The sequence below is a fragment of the Rhineura floridana genome, chromosome 2 (assembly GCF_030035675.1).
Source record: "Rhineura floridana isolate rRhiFlo1 chromosome 2, rRhiFlo1.hap2, whole genome shotgun sequence".
Taxonomy (NCBI): Eukaryota; Metazoa; Chordata; class Lepidosauria; order Squamata; family Rhineuridae; genus Rhineura; species Rhineura floridana.
In genome coordinates this window covers 18,753,518-18,777,413 of record NC_084481.1, presented here as the reverse complement: position 1 = coordinate 18,777,413, position 23,896 = coordinate 18,753,518, and the positions used below count along the sequence as shown (strand labels likewise).

Below are 23,896 nucleotides of genomic sequence, written 5' to 3'. Positions count from 1 at the left end.
AGCAATTCCAACACAGATACAGACTGGGACAGGTCTCAACTTAGGCTTGTTGATAAAGTCTTCAATAGGTGCCGAAAAGATAACAGAGATGGCGCCTGCCTAATATTTAAGGGGAGGGAATTCCACAGGGTAGGTGCTGCCACACTAAAGGTCCATTTCCTATGTTGTGCAGAATGGACCTCCTGATAAGATGGTATCTGCAGGAGGCCCTCACCTGCAGAGTGCAGTGATCGACTGGATATATAAGGGGTAAGACTGTCTTTCAGGTATCCTGGTCCCAAGCTGTATAGGGCTTTGTACACCAAAACTAGAACCCTGAACTTGGCCCGGTAGCAAATCAGCAGCCAGTGCAATTCTTTCAGCAGCAGGGTGACATGTTGGTGACACCCTGCCCCTGTGAGCAGTCTCGCCATGGCATTTTGCACCACCTGCAACTTCCAGACCAACCTCAAGGGCAGCTCCACATAGAGCACATTACAGTAATCCAGCCTGGAGGTTACCAGTGCATGGACAACAGTGGTCAGGCTATCCTGGTCCAGAAACGGCTGCAACTGTCTTACCACCCAAAGCTGATGACGATGAGGAGAGTTGTAGTCCAGAAAGAAGATGAAACAGCAGTCATCTGAAAAAGCAAGCACCAGGCTAAAAACGTATTTCCATCCACTTTTTACTCAGGTTGTTTATTACTGTAGCCATGGATAACACTTAAACCCCATATGCCAATTTTTGAAAACAAATTTTAATTTTTAAAAAATGTTTAGCATGTGTACAAAAAGGCATCAGAAGAGGGACATGGAAACTACAAGCATTGGAGAAGATCCAGCAACACTTTACAATAAGTGCCAGCTTAAAAATAAAATTAAACGCACAATCAAATGGTTTATTAAAACATAGGAACAATTGCAGTCTCAATTTCTGTTCTTTTCCCAGTCCCCTTGCAAGGGGAAAAAAAGCAGAGGTAGAGCAATGTGTTTCTAACCCTGCCATTATCATACCATAAACCTGAGCTAAAGGGCCCCTTCTACTATGACAGGTTTTCTATGACACTGTTCTGCAATTTATTAAAATGGGTATTAAGGTCCAAAATGTTGAGTGGGCTAACCAATTAGGAAACAAAAGTTTTCCAACCCTCATTTAAGAATACTATTTCACAGAACAAACTCCACCAAAACAAAGAATAGTTTTTATTTCAAAAAGTTCCTTTAACCACTTGCTGTTTACTTTGGGACAGCACTGCCTTGGTAAGTATTTTCAGTAATTCCCAAACTTTAAGTACGCTTACATGAATTCCCTGGAAATCAATTAAGCTTACTTCTACACACACAGAAACAGGATTTGGTGCAAGGGCTCCAATGCTGATCCTACTGAACTCACATAGCAGAACTTTGTAGTTCAAAGGATGATCTTTATCTTATTTTGCAAGTGTCACTAGTCCTTGCCACACTCGCTTTCAGTAACCAACAAGCAGAGCTCATGCACATACCTTTTGTTTCCATGGAATACAGCATTTGATGAACTGAGCCTCAAGCTTACTTAGGATTTCCAATGCAACACTAGGCATTTAAATCTCTATACAGAAAAAATTAATCATGCTTACATTACATTAAAACTAGCGGAACAAGTTAGTCATGACCAATTTGAGTTCCATCAGTTTTAGTGAGCATCAACGTTCTTCAAAAGAGAGCTCGGTGTGCCCTTTTTATGCCTTATGCACAGGGGGTTAACAAATTTCTTGGGCATTTCCCCCCCAATTCTTGCAACTTTATTTTTTCCAGCATTATATGAACATTGATTTTCAGAATTTAGGAAGCACACATTGCATGTACAAAATACAACTGTTAGGTGCTTGAAGATAAACTCTGCTATTTAAAATTTGAGAGCAAGCAGCAGAGAGTTGGTAGTTCACAAGATGAACAAAATCAATTTTCACACTAATATTCTCAAGTACTGCTCAATGGATAAAACCAGCATTCCTTAAATATTCTTTTCTGCTTTTGCTGAACAGTATCCAAGCTACAGGTATCTAAAAAATGCAGATGTCTATAAATTTATTTCCTTTCACTTACTTAAAGGGAAGCCAGTACAGTCTATGTCCGTACAAAAACCACATCTCAGGCCAAAAGGTACCACAAAATAAAAATTATTACCAGCTCTCAGTACATGAAGGTTCTAAAAATTAGAACACTTAGGCCCTGTCGATGAAAAATCAATAGAATTTTCCAAGTTATCTTCAGTGAAGCCATTTAAAACATTTCATTACCAGAAAAAAAAGACTACACTTTCCCCATCAACATCTGAATACATTTCTGTCCTAGGCCATCAACAAAAGCTACAGAACAGTTCTTGAGGGCATAATCCTTCCACTGTTTATATTTCAGAAAAGCTTCATCTCCTTTGTATCTTAAAATCCACAAGTAAAAGTCGCACACAACAACTTTGGGGCCAGTATGAAAATCGTTATGAACTTTTGCCCCTCTGGTAGATCTGTTAACGTGCTTGAAATACATGAGCCTTGTGAACACACAAATGCATGTGTGGGTGGGTGTATTTCTAAAGAGGAAACAGGAAATATAGGGAAGTACAACTGTGGTGGCATCACAAGAGTTCGGCACAATGAAAACAAATGACAGTGTATAATGAGCACAAGAATTCAGAACAGACATTTGGAAATAATACCCCAGACACGGTTGCAGGGGGCCAGTTTCAATTCAGTGTTATATACCACATTACAAAAGAACTATCATTTAAAAATAAAAAAGGATAAAAGGGAAAGGTGGGGGAAGCAAACAATCTAAACTGATGAATGGCCTCCTGTCTGTTCCTGATAAACTTCAATCACGTCTTCCTCTTCCATCCCAAGCTGTAAAATAGGAAACACATTTTTTTAAAAATTAGATGTTCTGCATTCACAGCAGTTCTGTTTGTTTGTTTGTTATGGCTGTAAGTCATAACAGTAAGCAGAAAAGTTTACAAACAAGCAAAACCTGATTATGTAATAAAACATTTCAACAGGTGTCAAGATATACAGTGCCTTGCCAAAAGAAATCAGATCCCTCACTAATGCTCACATATTACTGAATTACAAATGGTACATTGTAATTTTGTTCTGTATCATTTTATTTTGAAACACTGAAACTCAAAATCAATTATCGTAAGGTGACATTGGTTTTATGTTGGGAAATGTTTGTAAAAAACATAAAAAACTGAAACATTATGCTTGCATAGGAATTCAACCCCTGTGCTGTGGACGCTTCAAGTTTAAACAGATGAAAGAAATTGCCCTATTCCCCATGAAGATGAGTATAGATTTAGTGGGTTGGTATACATATTCCTAGTTTGAGAAATGAGCATAATTCCAAAGATCAGGTTGTTAAAGGACATCACCTAGGAGCATAAGATCACCTAGATAGGATCAGATGCTGATGAGATATTGGAAGGCATCCCCTAGTGCAGGGGTTAGATCTAGCACCTTACTATGACTTCACAGTTTCTCACCCCGTTTCGTACTATAATTATAATGCTCAGTTCCCCCAAAAGAGGGAGCAGGAAAGCAGATTTGACTGGTGGGGTTGACCCTTATCTCAACTGACAGGTGGGTAGGGTAGCCACCACCAGGCAAAGGCATAATGCTTTGCAAGCCTCAGCAACCAGTTTTGCCCTGCCGCATATTTACCTGCCCCATGCTACATGACATCAGGTCAGAGCTTGGAAAAGTTACTTTTTTAAACTACAACTCCCATCAGCCCCAGCCAGCATAGTCACTGGATTGGGCTGATGGGAGTTGTAGTTCAAAAAAGTAACCTTTCCAAGCTCTGCATCAGGTGTAGGATAGCTGGGCGTAGCTTGCCCAAAACAGCCTGGTGGGTCAAATACAGAGGCCTGGTGGACCCAATTAGGCGCACAGGATGGAGGTTCCCCACTTTTAGTTAAGAGATACAATGCAAGCAGCTGAAAGTGCAAGCCTGGGCCACATCTCATTTTAATGACCATCAGCACAAATTGACCCCACTTGCAGATTATAAAGTTTTTGTCAGTAAAATCTCTGCAAATATTGAAGCTCTGTGAGGGGAACAGGGCATCTCCTAGTACCTCTCAGCACCCTTCACAAACTACACTTCCTAGGACTCTTTGGGGGAAGCCATGACTGTCTAAAGTGAAATAAAGGTCTGATGTGAGTGTGACCCCAATTAGACAAGGCAAGCCAAGCAGCTATGAGTTTGGCGTTTAGAACACTGACAGTTGGTTCTTACTGAGCATGCCCAGACTTATAATTGACTCCAATGCTAAATTTCTTAAATTAATTAAAAATCAGTCAGGTATTTTTTTTTTACTTTTAAACTGCAGAAGATGGTCAGAGTATGGGGCAAGGTCAGTAATAAGATTACAGGAACTCAGTGAACATGGCTGATTTTTAATTAATTTCAACAAATTATGAGAACACTGACAGAAAAAAGTCCAACAGGGGTCTGTTTCCCCCCCCCCTTTTTACACTTTGAACTCTCGATTCTGACTGTTTTTTGTGTATCGCCATGAAAACTTAAGAGGGTTGCTAAGCAAACGTTTCTGAATTCAGGACAGTAAGTTTTGTAAGGTTTTGTTTTGAAATGAGCTTATAGGAAGCATCAGAATGGCATGAGGAAGTATTTTCAATTTAACATTGCGGAATGTGAAAAATCCATGCTGGCTATAGTATACAGCCACTCTCATGGCTGTATAATACAGTAGTCAAAATTAAGGACTCCTACATCAATGTACAAATGTCTGGTTAGGACATGATCACGAAGGTTTTCCCCTACATATACTCTGCATACCTTCATTGTGAATACTAGCATATCTCCTACAGAGACTGTAGCCTGTAATGACTAAAAGCAAAGAGCAGTAAATGCTTCTCTGATGGCCCAGGTCTCTAGTTCATGTAGAACACTTCTTATGCAAGAGAGTTTTAAGATACTTTATGCTTCCTAAAAGTTTTTTCTTTGGTACATTGATATCCTGCCTTTCTTCCATCATGGAACTTGAGGAGACATACATGGTGTTCCCAGGCCGTGTCCTATCTAGGAACTGGCCAAACCCAAATCTGCTTAGCTTCAGCAAAGCAGCTGCATCCATGTGCCTTCAAGACAATGCCTTGGACATGCATAGGCTTCTGCTTGCCAAACGGCAACAAAAACGCTCCAGAAGAGGTTAGATCTAACACACCTATGAAACCGGCTCTGCTACGGGAACCAAGAACTCTAGTTAGTGCTCTATTTCCATGGAGTATAAACATAGCAAGGGGCCTAGATTTTCTTAGGCTTCTCAGTAGTAGTTTTTTACCTCAACAACTCCCTTCTCGCAGAGATCCATCAAAATCTGGGATTGGATGAAGTCTCAAGTTACATTTTTGTTTAATTAGGCATTTGACAAATGCATATAAGCGTGCTATTTTAAAGTTTACTTTTAGATGAATGCTAGGAGCATTTACATGCATCTACTTTACATTCTGTGCTCTCTTAAAAAAATAAACTTGGACCCAGAGGTGGCTAACCTTTTTTTTTGACAGGGACTACATTCAACATTTGCCAATCCTCTGGGGGTGGATATCAATAGCAAGTGTGGCCAAAAGTGGAGGAAGCCACCCCATACTCTTGCATGTAGACACACAGATCAGCTGAGGAGAGAGTTACTGCCTACTTCCCACTCATCAAGTGATCCATCTGATAACTGGGGAGTGGGAAATTTGGATACACATCAGGGTGCTGAGCTGGGCAGAAACCTAATGCTTTTTTATTCTTGCCAATGCCAAAATTGGTAGGCTCTTGGGCACCCCAAAAATATGCTGGAGGGGGCCTAATCCAGGCTTTAACCTAATCTACTTGGAAGCAAGTTCCGTTAGAATCAATGGGACTCTATTGTGAGGAAATATGTAGAGGACTGAGCTGTGTATTTTATATATTCAGAAATCAGTGCACTTAGAACATGTTCACAAATTTAATTTTTTAGTATCATTTCAAAAGGAAACCGTTTATTTGCCAGAGAAATCATGGCAACTATTTAATCTCAGAGAAGAACATTCAAAAGTGATTTTTAAAATGTTGTAACATCTGATGTATTTCTAGCAAATACAGTGTTTCCCAGATGATAAAGATGCAAGTTTTATCATTCATTCTTCAGGCAGCTCATGTGCCTAGCTGTGGTGCACACAGAGCTTGCTGTACCACCTCGTAGCTTGTGATCATATACCACAGTCCAGAGAATTGCACTACTTACTCTGTATCAGGAGTGGAGAACCTAGGCCCATGGTCCAATGTGGTACTCAAGGCCTCTCTGGCCCACAGGACTATCTCTAAGCCACACCTTTTTCATGTTCCGCCTGACTGGAATGTGTCCTTGAACTATAACAATGCTTCTTGTTTGCCTGCATGGGCAATGGAAAGGTGTGTGTGACTTCTACATGGCAGGATTGTAGCCTGTTGTACAGAGGTAAGAGTCACATCCATTGCTCTGCCCACTTTTGCCACTGGCCCTGACCCCCACTGGCATGTGGCCCCCCAGACGGTTCCCTGTGAGGGAATGGGGCCCTCCAGCTGAAAAAGGTTCCCTACTCCTGATCTACATATCCAGCAAGGATTTTGGAATTATCCCCTGAACAACACCCTACCATGCATTATGTGGCAAGTCACTTCTGAAACTTAGAAGCCTTTTTAAAAAAAAGAAATTCACAAATTTGCACAAGGAAGGGGGCTGCCGTTCAAGAAAACACATCTTGGCCTTGCTGGGAAACACAAGCCCTCAAGTGAATTTACACTTGCTTCTCTGGATAGTGACCATCCAGCGATTGGCTGCCCCCAATTTTCATTTCAAAATCCAATTGATAAAGAAGTCCTGCTTCTTAATAGCCTGAGCTGCATTTGGAATCGCGCACTCTGCAAAACTTACCTCTTTTGGAGTATGATTATCAGTAATTCTCTGACCCTCAAAGAGGAACCTGAGTGAATTCATTGGAACTCCCTAAAAGGGGGCGGGGGGAGGAAGAGGGAGAAATAATTTATTTCAATTTCTAAGACTAAACAAACAAATGAAAATGAACAAGAACATAGATGTTCATGACTGCCAACTATCTAAATCTATTTTTTAAAAACCCTTCAGTTTAACAGAAGAATTAAAGCACCTACAAAATCATTCATGTGCCAAAAAACATGGACATTTTAAATTAAGGCACCCAACCTTCTGCACCATGGAAGCAGTGGATATATTCCACGATCTCACATATGGTGCTCACTTATAAACTTAGCCACCAAGTACCAACACTTCCCTTAGTCATTCAGATCCAGTCTTCTACAGGTCAATACCAACTTTTATCTCTGTTGTTTTAATTGCATTATAGCTTTTTGGTGTTTAAATTGTTTATCATCAGCCATCCTGAAAGCATTTTGCTGAAGGGCACAGTATAACTTAATTTTATGACACTTATATCCCACCTTGCTTCCATCAAGGAACCACAGTGGCATACATGTGGTTCCTAGGCAGTCACTCATCTGGCACTGATCAGACCCAGATTTTCTTAGTTTCAGCAAGTTGGATACTTCATGTACCTTCAGACCACACTTTGCAACAAACACAAAATATTGAAGCCACTTTATTATGGTCATAGTACCTTAATTTATGGAAAATTTGTATTTATGGGTGCTTTGGCTCTTGAGTTTGTTTCATCCAAATCACTTACACTAGGAGAAAATAGAAAACGTATGGGGATCCACAGACAAAATATATCCAAGAACTTTCTATAGAAAGGGCCACTGACCAAGGAAGGAAACAGAATTTAAAATATTAAATGACACTCAAAAGTGGTTTTACCAGGATCAGGTATTAAAATATATTCCTATGTTAAACTTAATAGCTGTCCATTTTTGAAAGTTTCACTGAGCTATGCTGGATGAGTTCCCTTGTCAACAGTAGTATTTCTCACTACGCATATACAATTTCCTAATGGAACAGATTACTGAGAGAGGTGGTAGAATCTTCTCCTCTGGAAATTTTCAAAAAGTTTAGTTTCTATGGCACTTTTCCACAGTGGACCATGTTCTAAGTGGCTCAAAATGAACATCAGACATCAAAAAACAAATACCATAAAAACCATTACAAAACATAACAAATTTAAGTAAGGCAAACACAAAATGCATGTTTAATATTACAATGAAATGATTGAATCAAATATAAAGTCAGAGTCAAAATTAAGTTGCTAAAACCCCACGCTCTCTTTAGGTTATCCAATAAGTGTCCCAGGTGCATACCAGCATCAGTTGTGTAAAGAGTAAAAGACCTCCAATACACAATCAAGACTCACAGTAATTAAAAAGACGTTGGGAAAGGACCTACTGGGGATGCATAGGCTACTCTACATTATGGTGGTGATAGACTAGACGATCCACTGTCTCTTATCCATGGATGGCAGCTGTACACCATGACCCCCTTACACAGTACTGAAGCTTCCCACTCTCAAGTTAAAAAAAAGTCTATTTTCAGAGGAGCTTCACTTCAAATATGTGATTTAGCATTCTTTCTAGCATAATGACATAATCTGTGGTGTTGAGTTAGCACAACTGTTGATGCACTTCAAAGTTCATCTGCTGATCTACCAAGCTGTATGATCAGACTGTTAGTAATTGCATTAACACTTCTCACTGGTGTGAAACATATAATGCTACTTTCGGGAAAGCCAAGGAATCCCATTCTGTTTGCAACACTGGTAGCATTCTCAGACAGAAGGATCCCACTTCACTCCTCCCCTCTACCCAGCAGAAGCAGCCAACCAAAATCCATGGACTATCGCTATGCCCAATCCAGGGATTGTTGTTTGTTTTGCTCCAAAAAATCCCCACATTAAGCCAAGTTTTGCTCTTAGCATACCAGCTGAGGTTTGTTTCTCTCCAAACAAACCACAATTCCCAGTTCAGATGTAACACTGTCAGGAGTACATTGCTCCTGCTAGCTACAGGGAAGGAGAAGCAAAGCAAGAGTGTACATGTTCTATTAAACTATACTTTACCATGATGAGTGAACTAGAGTACTGTAAAAACTAGAACACTAAGGCAGACATTGTGACTCGGAGATCTGTGGGTTAGTGCCCTCAGTGAGGCAATGCAAGCCAAGCCCCTCCCTTTATTGTCTCTTGGCCCTCAATGCCTCTAAGGGTTTCCACATAGAGGCATTGATGGGCCTCCTGAACCTTTTAAGAACACCACAGAAGGGAAAGGCTTGCCTTATGTGGCTTTTCCCATAACTTTGCTGAATGGACACATCAAACCTAATCAAGAATTCTCTACATCAGGAATGGGGAATCTCTGGCCCTCCAGATGTTGCTGGATCATAACTTCCATCATCCCCTGGCTATTGGCCATTCTGGCTGAGGCAGAGTTGCGAGTCCAACAACATCTGGAGGGCCCCAGGTCACCCCTACTTTTAATCTTCCTACATGCTTAAACAGTTCTTCCTGTCCTTTGGGCAATCTCCCTGAATTCCCAATGCTGTGGGTTGCTGCTAGTTACCAAGAAGGGGAGGGGAAGGAAAAGACAGAAGACAGCTCAATCCAGGCACAGCCAATCAGACACTTCTACTGCTGCGCCTGCTCAGAGCTCCCCACAGACTTGCTCCTCCCATTCTCAGTAACTGACAGTGACACGCAGCATTAGGAAGCCAAATGAGCAACACCCTAAGTAATGTGTGATGTTGTAATCTCAGCCACAAAGGTGGGGCATAAATGTTGAAAATAAATGAATTAATCTCTTATAGCAGCTGGGTTGTGAAAACTACTGTTGAGAATTTAATTCCTTCAGAATGTATGAACAGAATGTATGAGACTATGCTATAGCATCATAAAAGCTACCACAGGCATCATCACCACAACATTCTGTTAACGTAATACATATTCCTCTTCATTTCTCTTTATCCCACATGCAATCAAAAGAATTCAAGTGCATTTTAAGAAGGAAGATAGTGTTCCCATTTCACAAACCTGTCTCTGACAGTACGATTCTTTCAGTTTTTTTAGATGCGTTGTCATTTTCACCTTGAAGTGGATTTCACTGCTGTCCTACAAATGGTATACAAAACATATTAGCCCTCCGACATATAGTTAAAAAGGCATTTGGTTTCTTCAGAATAGTAGTTGGTTCCATTAGGAAGGTTGTACTCACAAGTTTGTCTAACAACTGCTTGTTCCTTCAGTATGTATACATCAGTAACTAATGAACAGCCTGAAATTTCATTTTGTTCACTCTTAAAATAGATGGCGTTATATTTGCTTTGTTAGGTATTTTAAAATTTGTAATTATGTCTTTATTGAAGTTTTCCTTTGTTCATCAACTTTGGCTAGCGCAAATAAAATACAATGGCCAAGAACTTATGCCAGATACAAATATGACCTCTGAATCGCAACCTACAGCAAACCCATCTTTACATATCAACATTAATCAGCCTTATAACAAGTTAGACCATCTAGTGAGTCCGCTTGACCACTCAAGAGTGGCAGTGGCTATCCAACATCTCAGACAGCAGTCTGTTTTAGTCCAGCTGTCAATCATTTTAACTGTGGATGTTAGGGATTGAACCTGAGACCTTCAGCATGGAAAGCATGTGTTCATGTGTGAAAATAAAGAGTCTGCCTGTTTTGTAAGTTTATACTGGAGGAATGAGAAAGTGCTTGTATTCAATGGAATATGGAAGAGCTCACCTGCCCAATGACCTTGAGTTTAATGTATTCTCCTTCTTTCTTATCTCCTAAGTCCTCTGTTGAAGGTTTGGCTTCCTGCAGAGAAAAAGAAAATGGAAAAAAACACAAAGTGATACATTGCAAGACAACTATTTCCATTGGACAGTTCTACAGTGTCTCTTTATATATTTACAGTGAATTAGCACCACAACAGGATCCTTAGTCTTTCCGTTAACGTACGTTGACTTCATCCGACAGAACACCATGATAGCTCTAGGATTCTAGGGCACGCAGGCAATTTACATGCGACACTGGACCTCAACATTACCCTATGTGAAATGAGTGCACAACTCTGAACACATGTAAAGCTTTCCTATAACTGCATACTGCAGCAAAGATTGGCAATGGTCAAGCATGCCTTTTAGATCTTCTAATTGACTAACTCCCACCCATAAGCTTCGACATTTTGAAAACCACTATAATTTATTGGACTGATGTGAAAAGCCCCAGAGCAAACAAAAAGAATCTGCAGCTCTGTTCTATTAATTAGCTACAGTGCAAGATGATGTGAGCAACGGTCTTATTCTTAGTGTGCCTGTATTTTTATCCTTGGTCTGAAAAACCAAGCATGTAGGCATTTTTAGGAAACCCAGTCAAGGTACCCTTCCTCTAATAATAATTTGAGCTCTCCAAGGTGGCAACTAGAGAAAGAGTATTTTCTGCAGTAGCTCCCCATCTTTGAAATGTTCTCCCAAGAGAAGCTTTTTGGGGGCCTACTATGGAGGCCAGGAAAAGGCCTTTTATTTTCCCAGGCCTTTTTAAAACAACTGAATCTAGTTTTATTTTCCTCTAGTCTTAGTGATTTTACCTCTGCTGCTTGAATTATAATATTATTGTTTTAACTGAGGAATGTGAGCCACTCTAAGTGCACTTTCCTGGACGGCAGGGTATAATTTTTTTAAAATAATGACGTACGCTCTTGCAAAACACATTTTAAAAAGCTTTGCAAATACAGAAAAGATCTGCGGAAAGGACAGGGAATCCAGCTCCTAGTAAAATGCTACACTTTTTGATGAGCAAGCATTTTGCTTAAACCCAAAATTCATCTTCTTCATAACTTGAAGGGAAAAATGTATTCACTGCTTGTTTAACAGTGGCTTTATAACTAGAGGAGTATACTTTTTAAAAAAAATGGTACCAGCAGTGTACCTAACCAAATTCATGCTTTTCTTTTAAATTTTAAATTATAGTTTGTTAGCTGATGAATGTTAAGGTAACGATTCTGTCCTGTATGGGGAACTGAAAAAGTGCAGAGTGAATGCAAGATCAGAGGAATCGGAAGTAATAAAGCTGGCCTGTTTAAAAGATTACAACATTTATTTGTTAACTACTGCTGACAGAAATATAAATGGAGAAAGTAGGATTTTGAACAACTCAAAATCAATTAAAACAGAATTGTGATCTAACCACAGTTGTTTTACTAAAGAGAAAAGCTGCTTATGGGAAGTTCCTACTTGGATTTATGTTTCCACCTGCATACCTGAGCCCAGGTGGAAACCCTTTGCTCACCGTAATATTTATCCATGAGAAATGGGTTGGTCTTAAAGACATGCACAAATACGAACTTGCAGATTTCTACGCCCACAGCTCGCTCCTACATATCCCGTCCAATTCCAAAGAGGCCAGGAAGTGCCAGGGTATTGAAGCATGTAGTATTGTCACAGATCGTTTCCCTATTGTTTCCATTTCATTACCATCATATTTGTACCAACATTTTCTGCATACCTTGGGGCATTAAGTTCTAACTGCAAAAACTTCTTTGTGCAACCCTGCAATACATTAACAATCTGCAACATTAAATAAAACAGCCACAGTAATAAAAAAACCCAACAATTAATGTAATCAATGTAATGTAAATATACAGATGAGCTACCAGTTGTCATTTAGATTATGAGAAAGGTTGAAGTGCAAAATTATGGAAAGACTCCTAGATTTTTGGAAAAACTGGTTGTACTAAAACAAAGGGTTTAACTAATAAATGTATTATGACATAGGTTCTCACTCTAATTGTATATATCTACTATAACTGAAAAAGTTCTAGATATATGCATAAAAACAAAACAATGGTTATGTTTGGATGCAACATAGTGGTTTATCATTACGTGAACAAGCCTCAGGTTTGTGCACTCTCCCTCCCCTCCTCCAGTGTGGCCACGAGGAGATAAAAAGTGTTGGTTTCTAGTACAGTTTAGTGTTATGTTCAAACCCAGGCAAATTGATTAGTCTTAATTATTTTTTTTCTAAAACATGACAACTTCAAACTATGGCTTATGAAACTGGCTTGTTTCAATAAACCATAGTTAAGATTAACCATGGTTTAGGGTTCTGACATAACACTAAACTAAAGATAATTTAAAAGTTTAATTAAAATGGAACTATCAGATCTCCTCCTCAAAGCTACGCTGGCAGAGGGGAACTCATATACTTAACAATAAACCATAGCTTAGTTCACGTTTAAATGGGGCCAATCTGATAAATTTTGTGCCATTTTTCAGTTAGCTGAACTTTTATTATTATTATTATTATTACCCACCTTTCACCAGGAGGTCCCAGTGCAGGCCACAATATAAAATACAATATTAAAAACAATTAAAAACAAATTACATTCACAACTAGACAGGGTCCTCTCTAGTTCTCAAGTGTAAAGGCCAGGGTGAAGAGGTGCATCTTTTAAGATTGAGCAGCTGTAAGCAAAGCATTTTGTTTCTTATTGCATTAGGGTATTGCATGGATTTACACACACAGACACACACAACATGCATTCGAAAGACACGAACACTCAACGTGATAGGAAATGATATCCTACTCAAAGACGTTTCACACAAGACAAACAGGCGGCAATCGTGTTGTGATGAAACGTCCTTAAGTTCCACACATACAAAATATTCAGAACATGGGCTTATTTTAGGTGATTTGGGAACGTGTGGTTATTTATACAAAAGCGAAATACCTTTTAAAAAATCCAGAATGGTTTCCAAACCATGGTTAGCAAATGAAACTGAAAGCAGCCTTAGTCTAGTAACCGGAGTGGGTAAAGAGACCAAAACCAAGCCAGGCAGAAACTTCGGCCCATTATTATGTACCTAAGCTTTCTCCATCACTTGCTTGCCAATCAACCCCCTCCATTTTATCTCGCATAGGGATCCCAAAGGAAAAAAGAAAAACGGGGCGAACAAACTGCTTCCATTACATAATACAGTGGCAAAGGCAAGGGAGATCAGAAGAGGCGAGAGGAAAGGCAGCAGGCCGGGCGCCCAGCTTCCACGACTACACAAAAAGAAATACAGTACAAGGGCTGCTTTTGGGGGGGGTGCGGAAGAGAGGGGCTGCAGTCACTAAATGAGAGCAGCTTGTATTTTATTGTATTTCCCCAAAGGGGCTTATCCCTTCTAAGGTCTTTCAGGTCGACTGTAGCGGCAGCAGCGAAGCGGGTGGGTTGGTTGCCTTGTTTGTTTGGGGCCGGCCGTGGAGCTGCCTCCAGGCGGCTGCTGCTGCCGCCGCCTCCCGGCTTTTGGGGGAGTCGAGGAAGGCCTCGGCGAGGAAAAGCCAAAAAAAGAAAAAGCCAAGCTACCTACCTGGTCCGACATGTCTCCCAGTCACAGACTCAGCTGGCCCCCTCCGCCACCGCCCCGGTGAAGCGCCAAGGAGCCCCTTTCCAAGCTCGCTCTCCCCTTCGCCAACACGGAGCGGAGACGGTGAGCACAACACACAGGCCGGGCGCGGGCGGGATTTCCTCTGCGCCTGAGCTCACTTCCCGCTCTCCAGTCACAGCCCACCAGCAGCAGCAGCGCCTTTCTCTCCACTTCGGTTTGCTACGGTTGCAGCCAAGCGGTAGCTGGCTCTAGCAGAACCGACAAATGACTGCGGGAGGGCGCTCTGTAGGCTGCAGAACCGATCTATATCCGTCGTCCGTACGCAGCCCCCGTGCGTGTATTTGCACGTACCTTAATAAAGCTGGAGGCAGCATACGTCTGAATGCCAGTGAGTTGCTCGGAATCACAAGCGGGGAGAGTGCTCAGGTTCTACTTGTGAGTTTCCCATAGGCACCTAGTTAGCCCCTGTGAGAACAGGATGCCGGACGGGATAGGCCGTTGGCCTGATCCAGCAGAGCCCTTCTTACGCTCTTAAATAAAAATAGGCTAATTATTTATGATCTAATGAAGTTTGCACAAGTCCTCCTAATATCGCTTGATATCCACATAGCGCTTTCAAGTGTCCAAAGTGCACGCCAGCACCAGTCTCTTAGCAGCGAACGCAGGTGGTTGAGTGCCATCAGGATTGTTGCCAAAAGAGCCACACTGAGAAACAACAGGGAAATAAAGTAACATGCCCAAAGATTGGCAGAAGTAGAGAAGAAAACAAAAATATTAAGGGGAACCCCCTTGTTGTTTGCTGAAATTGCAAACAAAACATAATGCTAAGAGTCTCCTGTTACCTTGATCATAGGATCACTACATTCTTTACTGAGCCAACACCCTTTTGTTTACCATTTTATTGAGTCTCTTACAGTGTAATCCTATGTATTTCTACTCAAAAGTGTGAACCACATGGGCCTTACTCTCAGCCAGGTAATTGTGTGGAGTATTGCAGCCTTGATTATTTATAGTTGAAAGTAGGTTTCAGACATAGTAGGGTGTATTTTCACACATAACCAGAAGATGGTGCAGATAAATCTTATTTAAAAATTAAGAAAACAATTTCTGTACTTCACCTTTTAAGAGCCATCTTCTTTTAAAGCCATCCAAGCTGGTGGCCATTACAGCATCTTGTGGGAGCAAATTCCATAGTTTAACTATGCGCTGAGTAAAGAAGTACTTCCTTTTGTCTGTCTTGAATCTTCCAACATTCAGCTTCTTTGAATGTCCACGATTTCTAGTATTACAAGAGAGGGAGAAGAACTTTTCTCTATCCACTTTCTCAATGCCATGCATAATTTTATACACTTCTATCATGTCTCCTCTGACCCGCCTTTTCTCTAAACTAAAAAGCCCCAAATGCTGCAACCTTTCCTCGTAAGGGAGTCACTCCATCCCCTTGATCCTTCTGGTTGCCCTCTTCTGAACCTTTTCCAACTCTATAATATCCTTTTTGAGATGAGGTGACCAGAACTGTACACAGTATTCCAAATGCGGCCGCACCATAGATTTATACAACGGCATTATGATATCGGCTGTTTTATTTTCAATACCTTTCCTAATAATCCCTAGCATGGAATTTGCCTTTTTCACAGCTGCCGCACACTGGGTCGACATTTCCATTGTGCTGTCCACTACAACCCCAAGGTCTCTCTCCTGGTCAGTCACCGCCAGTTCAGACCCCATGAGCGTATATGTGAAATTCAGATTTTTTGCTCCAATATGCATAATTTTACGCTTGTTTATATTGAATTGCATTTGCCATTTTTCCACCCATTCACTCAGTTTGGAGAGGTCTGTTTGGAGAGGTCTTTTTGGAGCTCTTCGCAATCCCTTTTTGTTTTAACAACCCTGAACAATATAGTGTCATCAGCAAACTTGGCCATTTCACTGCTCACTCCTAATTCTAGGTCATTAATGAACAAGTTGAAAAGTACAGGTCCCAATATTGATCCTTGAGGGACTCCACTTTCTACAGCCCTCCATTGGGAGAACTGTCCGTTTATTCCTACTCTGTGCTTTCTGCTTCTTAACCAATTCCATATCCACAAGAGGACCTCTCCTCTTATTCCATGACTGCTAAGCTTCCTCAGAAGTCTTTGGTGAGGTACCTTGTCAAACACTTTTTGAAAGTCTAAGTACACTATGTCCACTGGATCACCTCTATCTATATGCTTATTGGCATTCTCAAAGAATTCTAATAGGTTACTGAGACAGGACTTTCCCTTGCAGAAGCCATGCTGGCTCTGCTTCAGCAAGGCTTGTTCTTCTATGTGCTTAGTTAATCTAGCTTTAATAATACTTTCTACCAGTTTTCCAGGGACAGAAGTTAAGCTAACTGGCCTGTAATTTCCAGGATCCCCTCTGGATCCCTTTTTGAATATTGGCGTTACATTTGCCACTTTCCAGTCCTCAGGCACGGAGGAGGACCCGAGGGACAAGTTACATATTTTAGTTAGCAGATCAGTAATTTCACATTTGAGTTCTTTGAGAACTCTCGGGTGGATGCCATCTGGGCCTGGTGATTTGTCAGTTTTTATATTGTCGACTAAGTCTAGAACTTCCTCTCTTGTTACCACTATTTGTCTCAGTTCCTCAGAATCCCTTCCTGCAAATGTTAGTTCAGGTTCAGGGATCTGTCCTATATCTTCCACTGTGAAGACAGATGCAAAGAATTCATTTAGCTTCTCTGCAATCTCCTTATCGTTCTTTAGTACACCTTTGACTCCCTTATCATCCAAGGGTCCAATCGCCTCCCTAGATGGTCTCCTGCTTTGAATGTATTTATAGAATTTTTTGTTGTTGGTTTTTATGTTCTTAGCAATGTGCTCCTCAAATTCTTTTTTAGCATCCCTTATTGTCTTCTTGCATTTCTTTTGCCAGAGTTTGTGTTCTTTTTTATTTTCTTCATTCGGACAAGACTTCCATTTTCTGAAGGAAGACTTTTTGCCTCTAAGAGCTTCCTTGACTTTGCTCGTTAACCATGCTGGCATCTTCTTGGCCCTGGCGGTACCTTTTCTGACCTGCGGTATGCACTCCAGTTGAGCTTCTAATATAGTGTTTTTAAACAACTTCCAAGCATTTTCCAGTGATGTGGCCCTCTGGACTTTGTTTTTCAGCTTTCTTTTTACCAATCCCCTCATTTTTGTGAAGTTTCCTCTTTTGAAGTCAAATGTGACCGTGTTGGATTTTCTTGGCAATTGGCCATTTATATGTATGTTTAATTGAATAGCACTATGGTCACTGCTCCCAATCGGTTCAACAACACTTACATCTTGCACCAGGCCCCAGGCCCTACTGAGGATTAATTCCAGGGTTGCCGTCCCTCTGGTCGGTTCCATGACCAACTGGTCTAGCGAATAGTCATTTAGAATATCTAGAAATTTTGCTTCTTTGTCATGACTGGAACACATATGCGGCCAGCCTATGTCTGGGTAGTTGGAAGTCACCCATTACTACCACATTTCCTAGTTTGGATGCTTCCTCAATTTCATATCTCATCTCAAGGTCTCCCTGAGCATTTTGATCGGGAACGATAGATCGTTCCCAGTATTAAGTCCCTCCTGGGGCATGGTATCACCACCCACAACGATTCTGTGGATGAGTCTGCCTCTTTGGGGGTTTCGAGCTTGCTGGATTCAATGCCTTCTTTCACGTATAGAGCGACTCCACCACCAATACGTCCTTCCCTGTCCTTCTGATATAGTTTATATCCAGGGATAACCGTATCCCACTGGTTTTCTCCATTCCACCAGGTCTCCGTTATGCTCACTATATCAATGCTCTTCTCTAAGACCAAGCACTCCAGTTCTCCCATCTTGGTTCGGAGGCTCCTAGCATACAGGCACTTGTAAGCAGTACTTGTGCGTACAGGCACTTGTAAGCAGTGTCTCTCTTCAAGTGTCTTTGGCACTTGTGGTTAGGCCTGTGGTAATTTTGCTCTTCTGAATTTATATCCTGTGCCCCTGCTCTCACAATGCCTACTTCTAGGCCTACCCCTTTTAAAATTTCATCATTTCTTTGGTCTTTATCCCAGGGCGGAGGTTTATTCTGAACCGGACCTTCCTAAGCTCCTGTCGGGTTTCCCCCCTCAGTCAGTTTAAAAGCTGCTCTGCCACCTTTTTAATTTTAAGTGCCAGCAGTCTGGTTCCATTCTGGTTCAAGTGGAGCCCGTCCCTTTTGTACAGGCCCGGCTTGTCCCAAAATGTTCCCCAGTGCCTAACAAATCCAAACCCTTCCACCCGACACCATCGTCTCATCCACGCATTGAGACTACAAAGCTGTGCCTGTCTGGCTGGTCCTGCGCGTGGAACCGGTAGCATTTCAGAGAAAGCCACCTTGGCGATCCTGGCTTTCAGCATCCTACCTAGCAACCTAAATTTTGCTTCCAGGACCTCACGGCTGCATTTCCCCATGTCGTTGGTGCCAACGTGCACCACAACCACTGACTCCTCCCCAGCACTGTCTACCAAACTATCTAAACGACGGGCGATATCCACAACCTTCGCACCAGGCAGGCAAAACACCTTGCGGTCGGCACGCCCATCACACCCCCCCACTGTCTATGTTCCTAATGATCGAATCACCCACTACAAGGATCCCTCCACCCCCTGGAGATATATCCTCGGCACGAGAGGATAGCTGCTCATCCCCCAAGGAATGGGTCCCTTCTAAGGGATCATTTCCCTCTTCCTCAGCTGGATGCTCTCCTTCCATGAGACCATCGTTCTCCATGATAGCAGAAGAGCTATCATCCTTGGACACAACTATAATGTCCCTGAAGGCCTCCTCTACACACGTCTCTGCCACTCTCAGCTTTTCCAGGTCAGCCACCTTGGTCTCAAGGAAATGAAGTAGTTCCCGGAGAGCCAGGAGCTCATTCCACCGAGAGCACATCCACGACTTCTGTCCAACAGGCAGATAGTCGTACATGCTGCAGGCAGTGCAAAACACTGGAAAGACCCCACACCCTTGCTGGCTTCTTACCTGTATAGTTTTGTTTAAGGTTTATTACGTCAACGGGTTGGAAACTGCGGTTTAGTTGAGGTCAGGGAACAGACGGGCAGAGTGGGGGGCCCTGGCCTCCTCGCCCTGCTGCTGAACTCGCTCTGCTGCTTAACTCGCCTTGACGCTTTGTCAGCTGGGGCTCTCTCTAGCTCGTGGAGCAGGCTCCACCGCTAGGGTGCTCTGAATTTATATGTGTGGCTGGTCCCTTCCTCCCTCCCTATCTGCTGGGGCTTAACTCTTTAGGATTATCTCAGGCTTCCTTCCTTAGTGAAGGGTGGGGCTGTTTAAGGACTTTTGTTTGTTTGTTGTTTTCCCACCTAGAACAGCCTGACCTTTCTTTAACCTAGGGAAACAGAGCTTGTGGTTGTGTTTAAGGAAGGCTAAAGCTGCCCTTTTTAGCCAAGACTGAGCTGACTCTCTCCCTGTATGTATCGGTGGAGTTTCCTTTTTCCCCTTCTCTCCGACTGGAATTTAGCCTTGTTTACAGTGTCCCCTGAAGCTTTCCTGCTAGGGTGGTGTTGAAAAACTAGCTTTCTATAGGCTTCCTTCTCCTAGGATCTGTCTCCTAAGATATAGGTTCTTCCAGGATTTGGCTCCTAGCTCAGGGTGACCTTAGGCTGCCCTTATTACTTATTGCTCTGAGCTGTTTTAATTCAATTAAAGAATGAAATAAATGGGAGCTACTTACCCTCTTTTCGCTCTGCTGCTTAACTCGCCTTGACGCTTTGTCAGCTGGGGCCTTGACGCATACATACCTTCAAATGTAGATTATTTTATTTATTTTACCAGCCTCAGTCTTTTTAGTCTTGCTTGCTCTAAGTGCCCTGACACATAAAATGAGGCAGGTAGCTCCCAGGGAAAGGGCCTTTTTGGTAGTAAGGTAGAAGTAAAGGTGTCCCCGCACTTATAGTGTGAGTTGTTTCCGACTCTTAGGGTGACGTCTTGCGACGTTTACTAGGCAGACCGTATATATGGGGTGGGATTGCCAGTTCCTTCCCCGGCCTTTCTTTACCCCCCAGCATATGCCGGGTACTCATTTTACCGACCACGGATAGATGGAAGGCTGAGTGGACCTCGACCCCTTTTACCGGAGATTTGACTTCCTCCTTCCATTGGAATTGAACTCTGGCTGTGAGCAGAGCTTCGGCTGCGTTACCGCCGCTTGCCTCTCTGTGCCACGGAGGATCTTATTTACTTTTGGTAGTAGCACCCCAATTAAAAAACAGCCTTCCCAGAGAGCTTCACCTGGCAGCATCTTTGTGGGTTTTTTTGGCACCAAGTGTTCTGTTCACCCATGCTTTGTAAAGAACTCACGTAGTTTTTAGTTTTGGGGGGGCATGAATTTAGTTTTCATGTTTTTAAGTCGCTTTTATAATTTTATGTTTTGATTTGTGTTTAAGCTAAGTTGCATCCAACAATGCTTCTCATCTGACAGCAAGGCTGCTGTCAGTAGAATGGTGAGGAAAGCAATTTTCAGCAATTTGCCCTCACCCCTGCAGCTCCCCAACTGCTGTAGATGGTCCCCCAATTCTGTATGTCTGCAGAGGGGAAGGATAATTACAGAAAAATTGCTTCTCTCCCTGTTCTGCTAACAGAACCCTAGCTGTCAGATGAGTAACATTAATTAAAGGATATAACCCTGTTTGTATACTTACTGGGTGACATCCGATGGTGTCAGCCCACTTGCACAATGCGACTTCCCATTCCTCTCCTCTCCCCTGCAAGAACATCTGTATGAGTAGGCTCATATAGACCAGGCAGTCCTTTGTAAGATGTTAAGTTTGCAAAAAGGAAAGTTCTCTGCATGGAGAATGTTTGCCAAACACATTCTATTTCCATTATTTGGAATAATTTTAAATTCAGGCCTTAGCCTTAAATACATTTATATGCCTATAAACACTGGTGCTGAACTAATTAAACTGGAGATGAACTAAACACTGAAATATCAATTTGATGTTTGAATGCAAATCATATATAAGATGAAATGATTTTCTATTTACAAACTTCCAAATGGTGAAATGAACATCTCAGCTCTTGTGCAAATATAAAAATAGTCCAGAAAGGAATCTTCCCCCATCCCCCTAGTTTACATCACAGCAGTTTCCAGAGCCAAAACTTAAAACATCTGTTTGGCTCAGAGAACTATGACCAAATTGGAGAGAAAGATCGAACTGTACATTTCCTTTGTGTCCATGAGCTCAACTCTTGGATTACAGTCATGGACTGCGGAAACTTGGTTCACCTTTTGCTTATAAATCAGGATTGATTCCATTGCAGTATAAATTGCACAATTTACATCAGAATTCACAATCTGGTCTTTGCCTACATTCAGATTCTTTTGATTTAAGTTCAAGCCAAGTGTATGTTTACATCATCACATGGTTTTACAGGGGGTTCTGTAAATGTGCCATTACTAGCTAATATGGACAGTAGTACAGTGCGGGGAAGCACATGGGAACACAGCTCTGAGACTTTTTCGTAGCAGATGTGATGACATCTTCCAGAGCACCAGGGTAACTGAGCAGCCCTCCTTGCTTCACAACCTTCCATGAATGAAGTGATAATGAGGCTTTCAAGTTTGTGACAGATTAGCATAAAGTCAGACAATGAAGAAAACAAGGCTGGATACTTTCCTTTTCTTTGACTGAGCTACTTCATGCTAGCAGTTTAAATGGTAATACTTCTTTGCAAGATTGATTGCATAACTAATTTAAAAAATAATGGTTGCACTTCAGCTGACTGAGGATTTTTGTTAAGGTTTGACATATTTTGCAACTTGAACTTAAGCTGTCAGAAGTAGTTAGCACTGCAGAGTTCAATGGAACTTACTCCCAGGAAACTATACATGGGATTGCAAGTACAGTACGTTGATTCTAATAAACTGGAGTTTATGCTATGTACTGCTTCTCTTCCATGAGTGTTTGTGTGATGGATGTATACATTAATGGATCAACACAGCTGCCTGTATTTTTGGACTCTCCTTGGCATCATGGCTATAGCAGCTATCATGACAAAGCAGGCAACTGACCACTTATCTGAACTTGGAAACCACCAACCCACAGTGCCTGTATTGCTAGAGTTCAGACTCAGTTTATTGGCCCTCATCCAGCCCACCACTGAGTCCAGGCACCAGTCCAAGGCTTGCATGGCCTCTCCCAAGTCAGATGTTACAGAGAAACAGAGCTGGGTATCATCAGCATACTGCTGACACCTCACCCTAAATCTCCTGATGATGGCTCCCAAGCACTTCATATTAAACAAGACGGTGCCCTGTGGCACCCCACAGCACAACTACCAGGGGGCTGAAAGACAATCACCCAATGCTATTATCTGAAAACAACCCTGGATATAGGATCATAACCACGTAAAACAGTTCCTCTGATACCGATCTCACCAAGTCAGCCTAGGATACCATGGCCAATGGTATCAAAAGCCGCTGAGAGATGAGTAAGAATAACAGAGTCGAATTCCCCTTCTCCTTCTCCCGATAATGGTTATCCATTAGGGCGACCAAGGCAGATTCAGTCCCATAACCAGCCCTGAACCCAGAATGGAAAGGGTCAAGATAATCTGTTTCATCCGAGTACTTGCAATTGCTGTGCCACAACCCTCTCGATCACCTTCACAAATCAGTGGGTCCACTATCACTGTCTGGTGCAGTGAGTGAAACCAAAATATACTGTTTTCCTGGCACAAGTACATGTAGCCAAATCCTGTTGATGTTTACTCAGAAGTTAGTCTGACTGAGGTAGATGGGATTTTACTCTTGAGCAAGTGTGCATAGAATTCATTGTTCAATCTTACCCATGCACTGCTTGACAGATTAGAGTGAGTTGTTAATATCACAATGGGAAGAGGAGGGAAATTGCATAATGTGTATGTCATGTGCATAGTATAGCTCGTATATTAAACTACAGATCACAGTTCCAATCATTTTGTTTCTAGGTGGCAAGTCTAAATGTTATATTATTCTGCACCGGCTTTGTATTTTATCACTGTGATTTTGTCTGTTTTTACTTGTTATTTTTTCTGTTACTATAGCCCATCCTGGGATGTTATGATGAAGAGCAGCAGGTAATAATTTCATCAATCAATAACTAGACTTTTCAGTAAGCATGCATAGGATTGGGTTATAACTCTGTGTAAGATTATAGGCATGCATCCTAATTCTGTGCATGATTACTCAAAAGAAAGGCCCACTTGAATTGGGACTTCCTTTCAAATAAATTTGTGGAAGCATGATTTGCTTGTCCTACATTAAATACATTCCATTTACAGTTTGCTTTAATGTAATTTGAAGATCTATACCCAAACTATAAAGAGGCTTGCAGCAAGTTATTATGATGCAAACAACTTGTCTCTCAGCGGTGAGGAATTCAGCAACATCTCAGCAGCACCAGCATCAAAGTAAATGTCGAATCTTTAACTCGCCTAAGCCCACCTACATCGAGGCAGCACTCATTCCTAAAAATTCCACCTTATTGTCAAGCAGCGCTGTTTATAG

The 23,896-nt window shown here is 41.8% G+C and overlaps 1 protein-coding gene across 1 annotated transcript; it reads right to left on the bottom strand.

Annotated features, from left to right (window-relative positions):
- Positions 1 to 719: 719 nt before the first annotated feature.
- On the bottom strand, positions 720 to 14,678 carry SUMO1 (small ubiquitin like modifier 1). Its single transcript, XM_061607971.1, has 5 exons — positions 14,326 to 14,678; positions 10,712 to 10,786; positions 9,995 to 10,072; positions 6,919 to 6,990; positions 720 to 2,860 (listed from the first exon to the last, which is right to left on the bottom strand). The coding sequence occupies exons 1-5, from the start codon at positions 14,335 to 14,337 to the stop codon at positions 2,792 to 2,794; spliced, it is 306 nt and encodes a 101-aa protein (XP_061463955.1). The 5' UTR covers positions 14,338 to 14,678; the 3' UTR covers positions 720 to 2,791.
- Positions 14,679 to 23,896: the final 9,218 nt, after the last annotated feature.

What these genes read in the sequence shown, in the direction of transcription:
- SUMO1 (XM_061607971.1), bottom strand. An exon ending in AACTCAAGGTCATTGGGCAG is followed by an intron (nt 10,073 to 10,711) that starts GTGAGCTCTTCC and finishes TACCATTTGTAG; the next exon opens with GACAGCAGTGAAATCCACTT. An exon ending in AATCGTACTGTCAGAGACAG is followed by an intron (nt 6,991 to 9,994) that starts GTTTGTGAAATG and finishes GCCCCCTTTTAG; the next exon opens with GGAGTTCCAATGAATTCACT.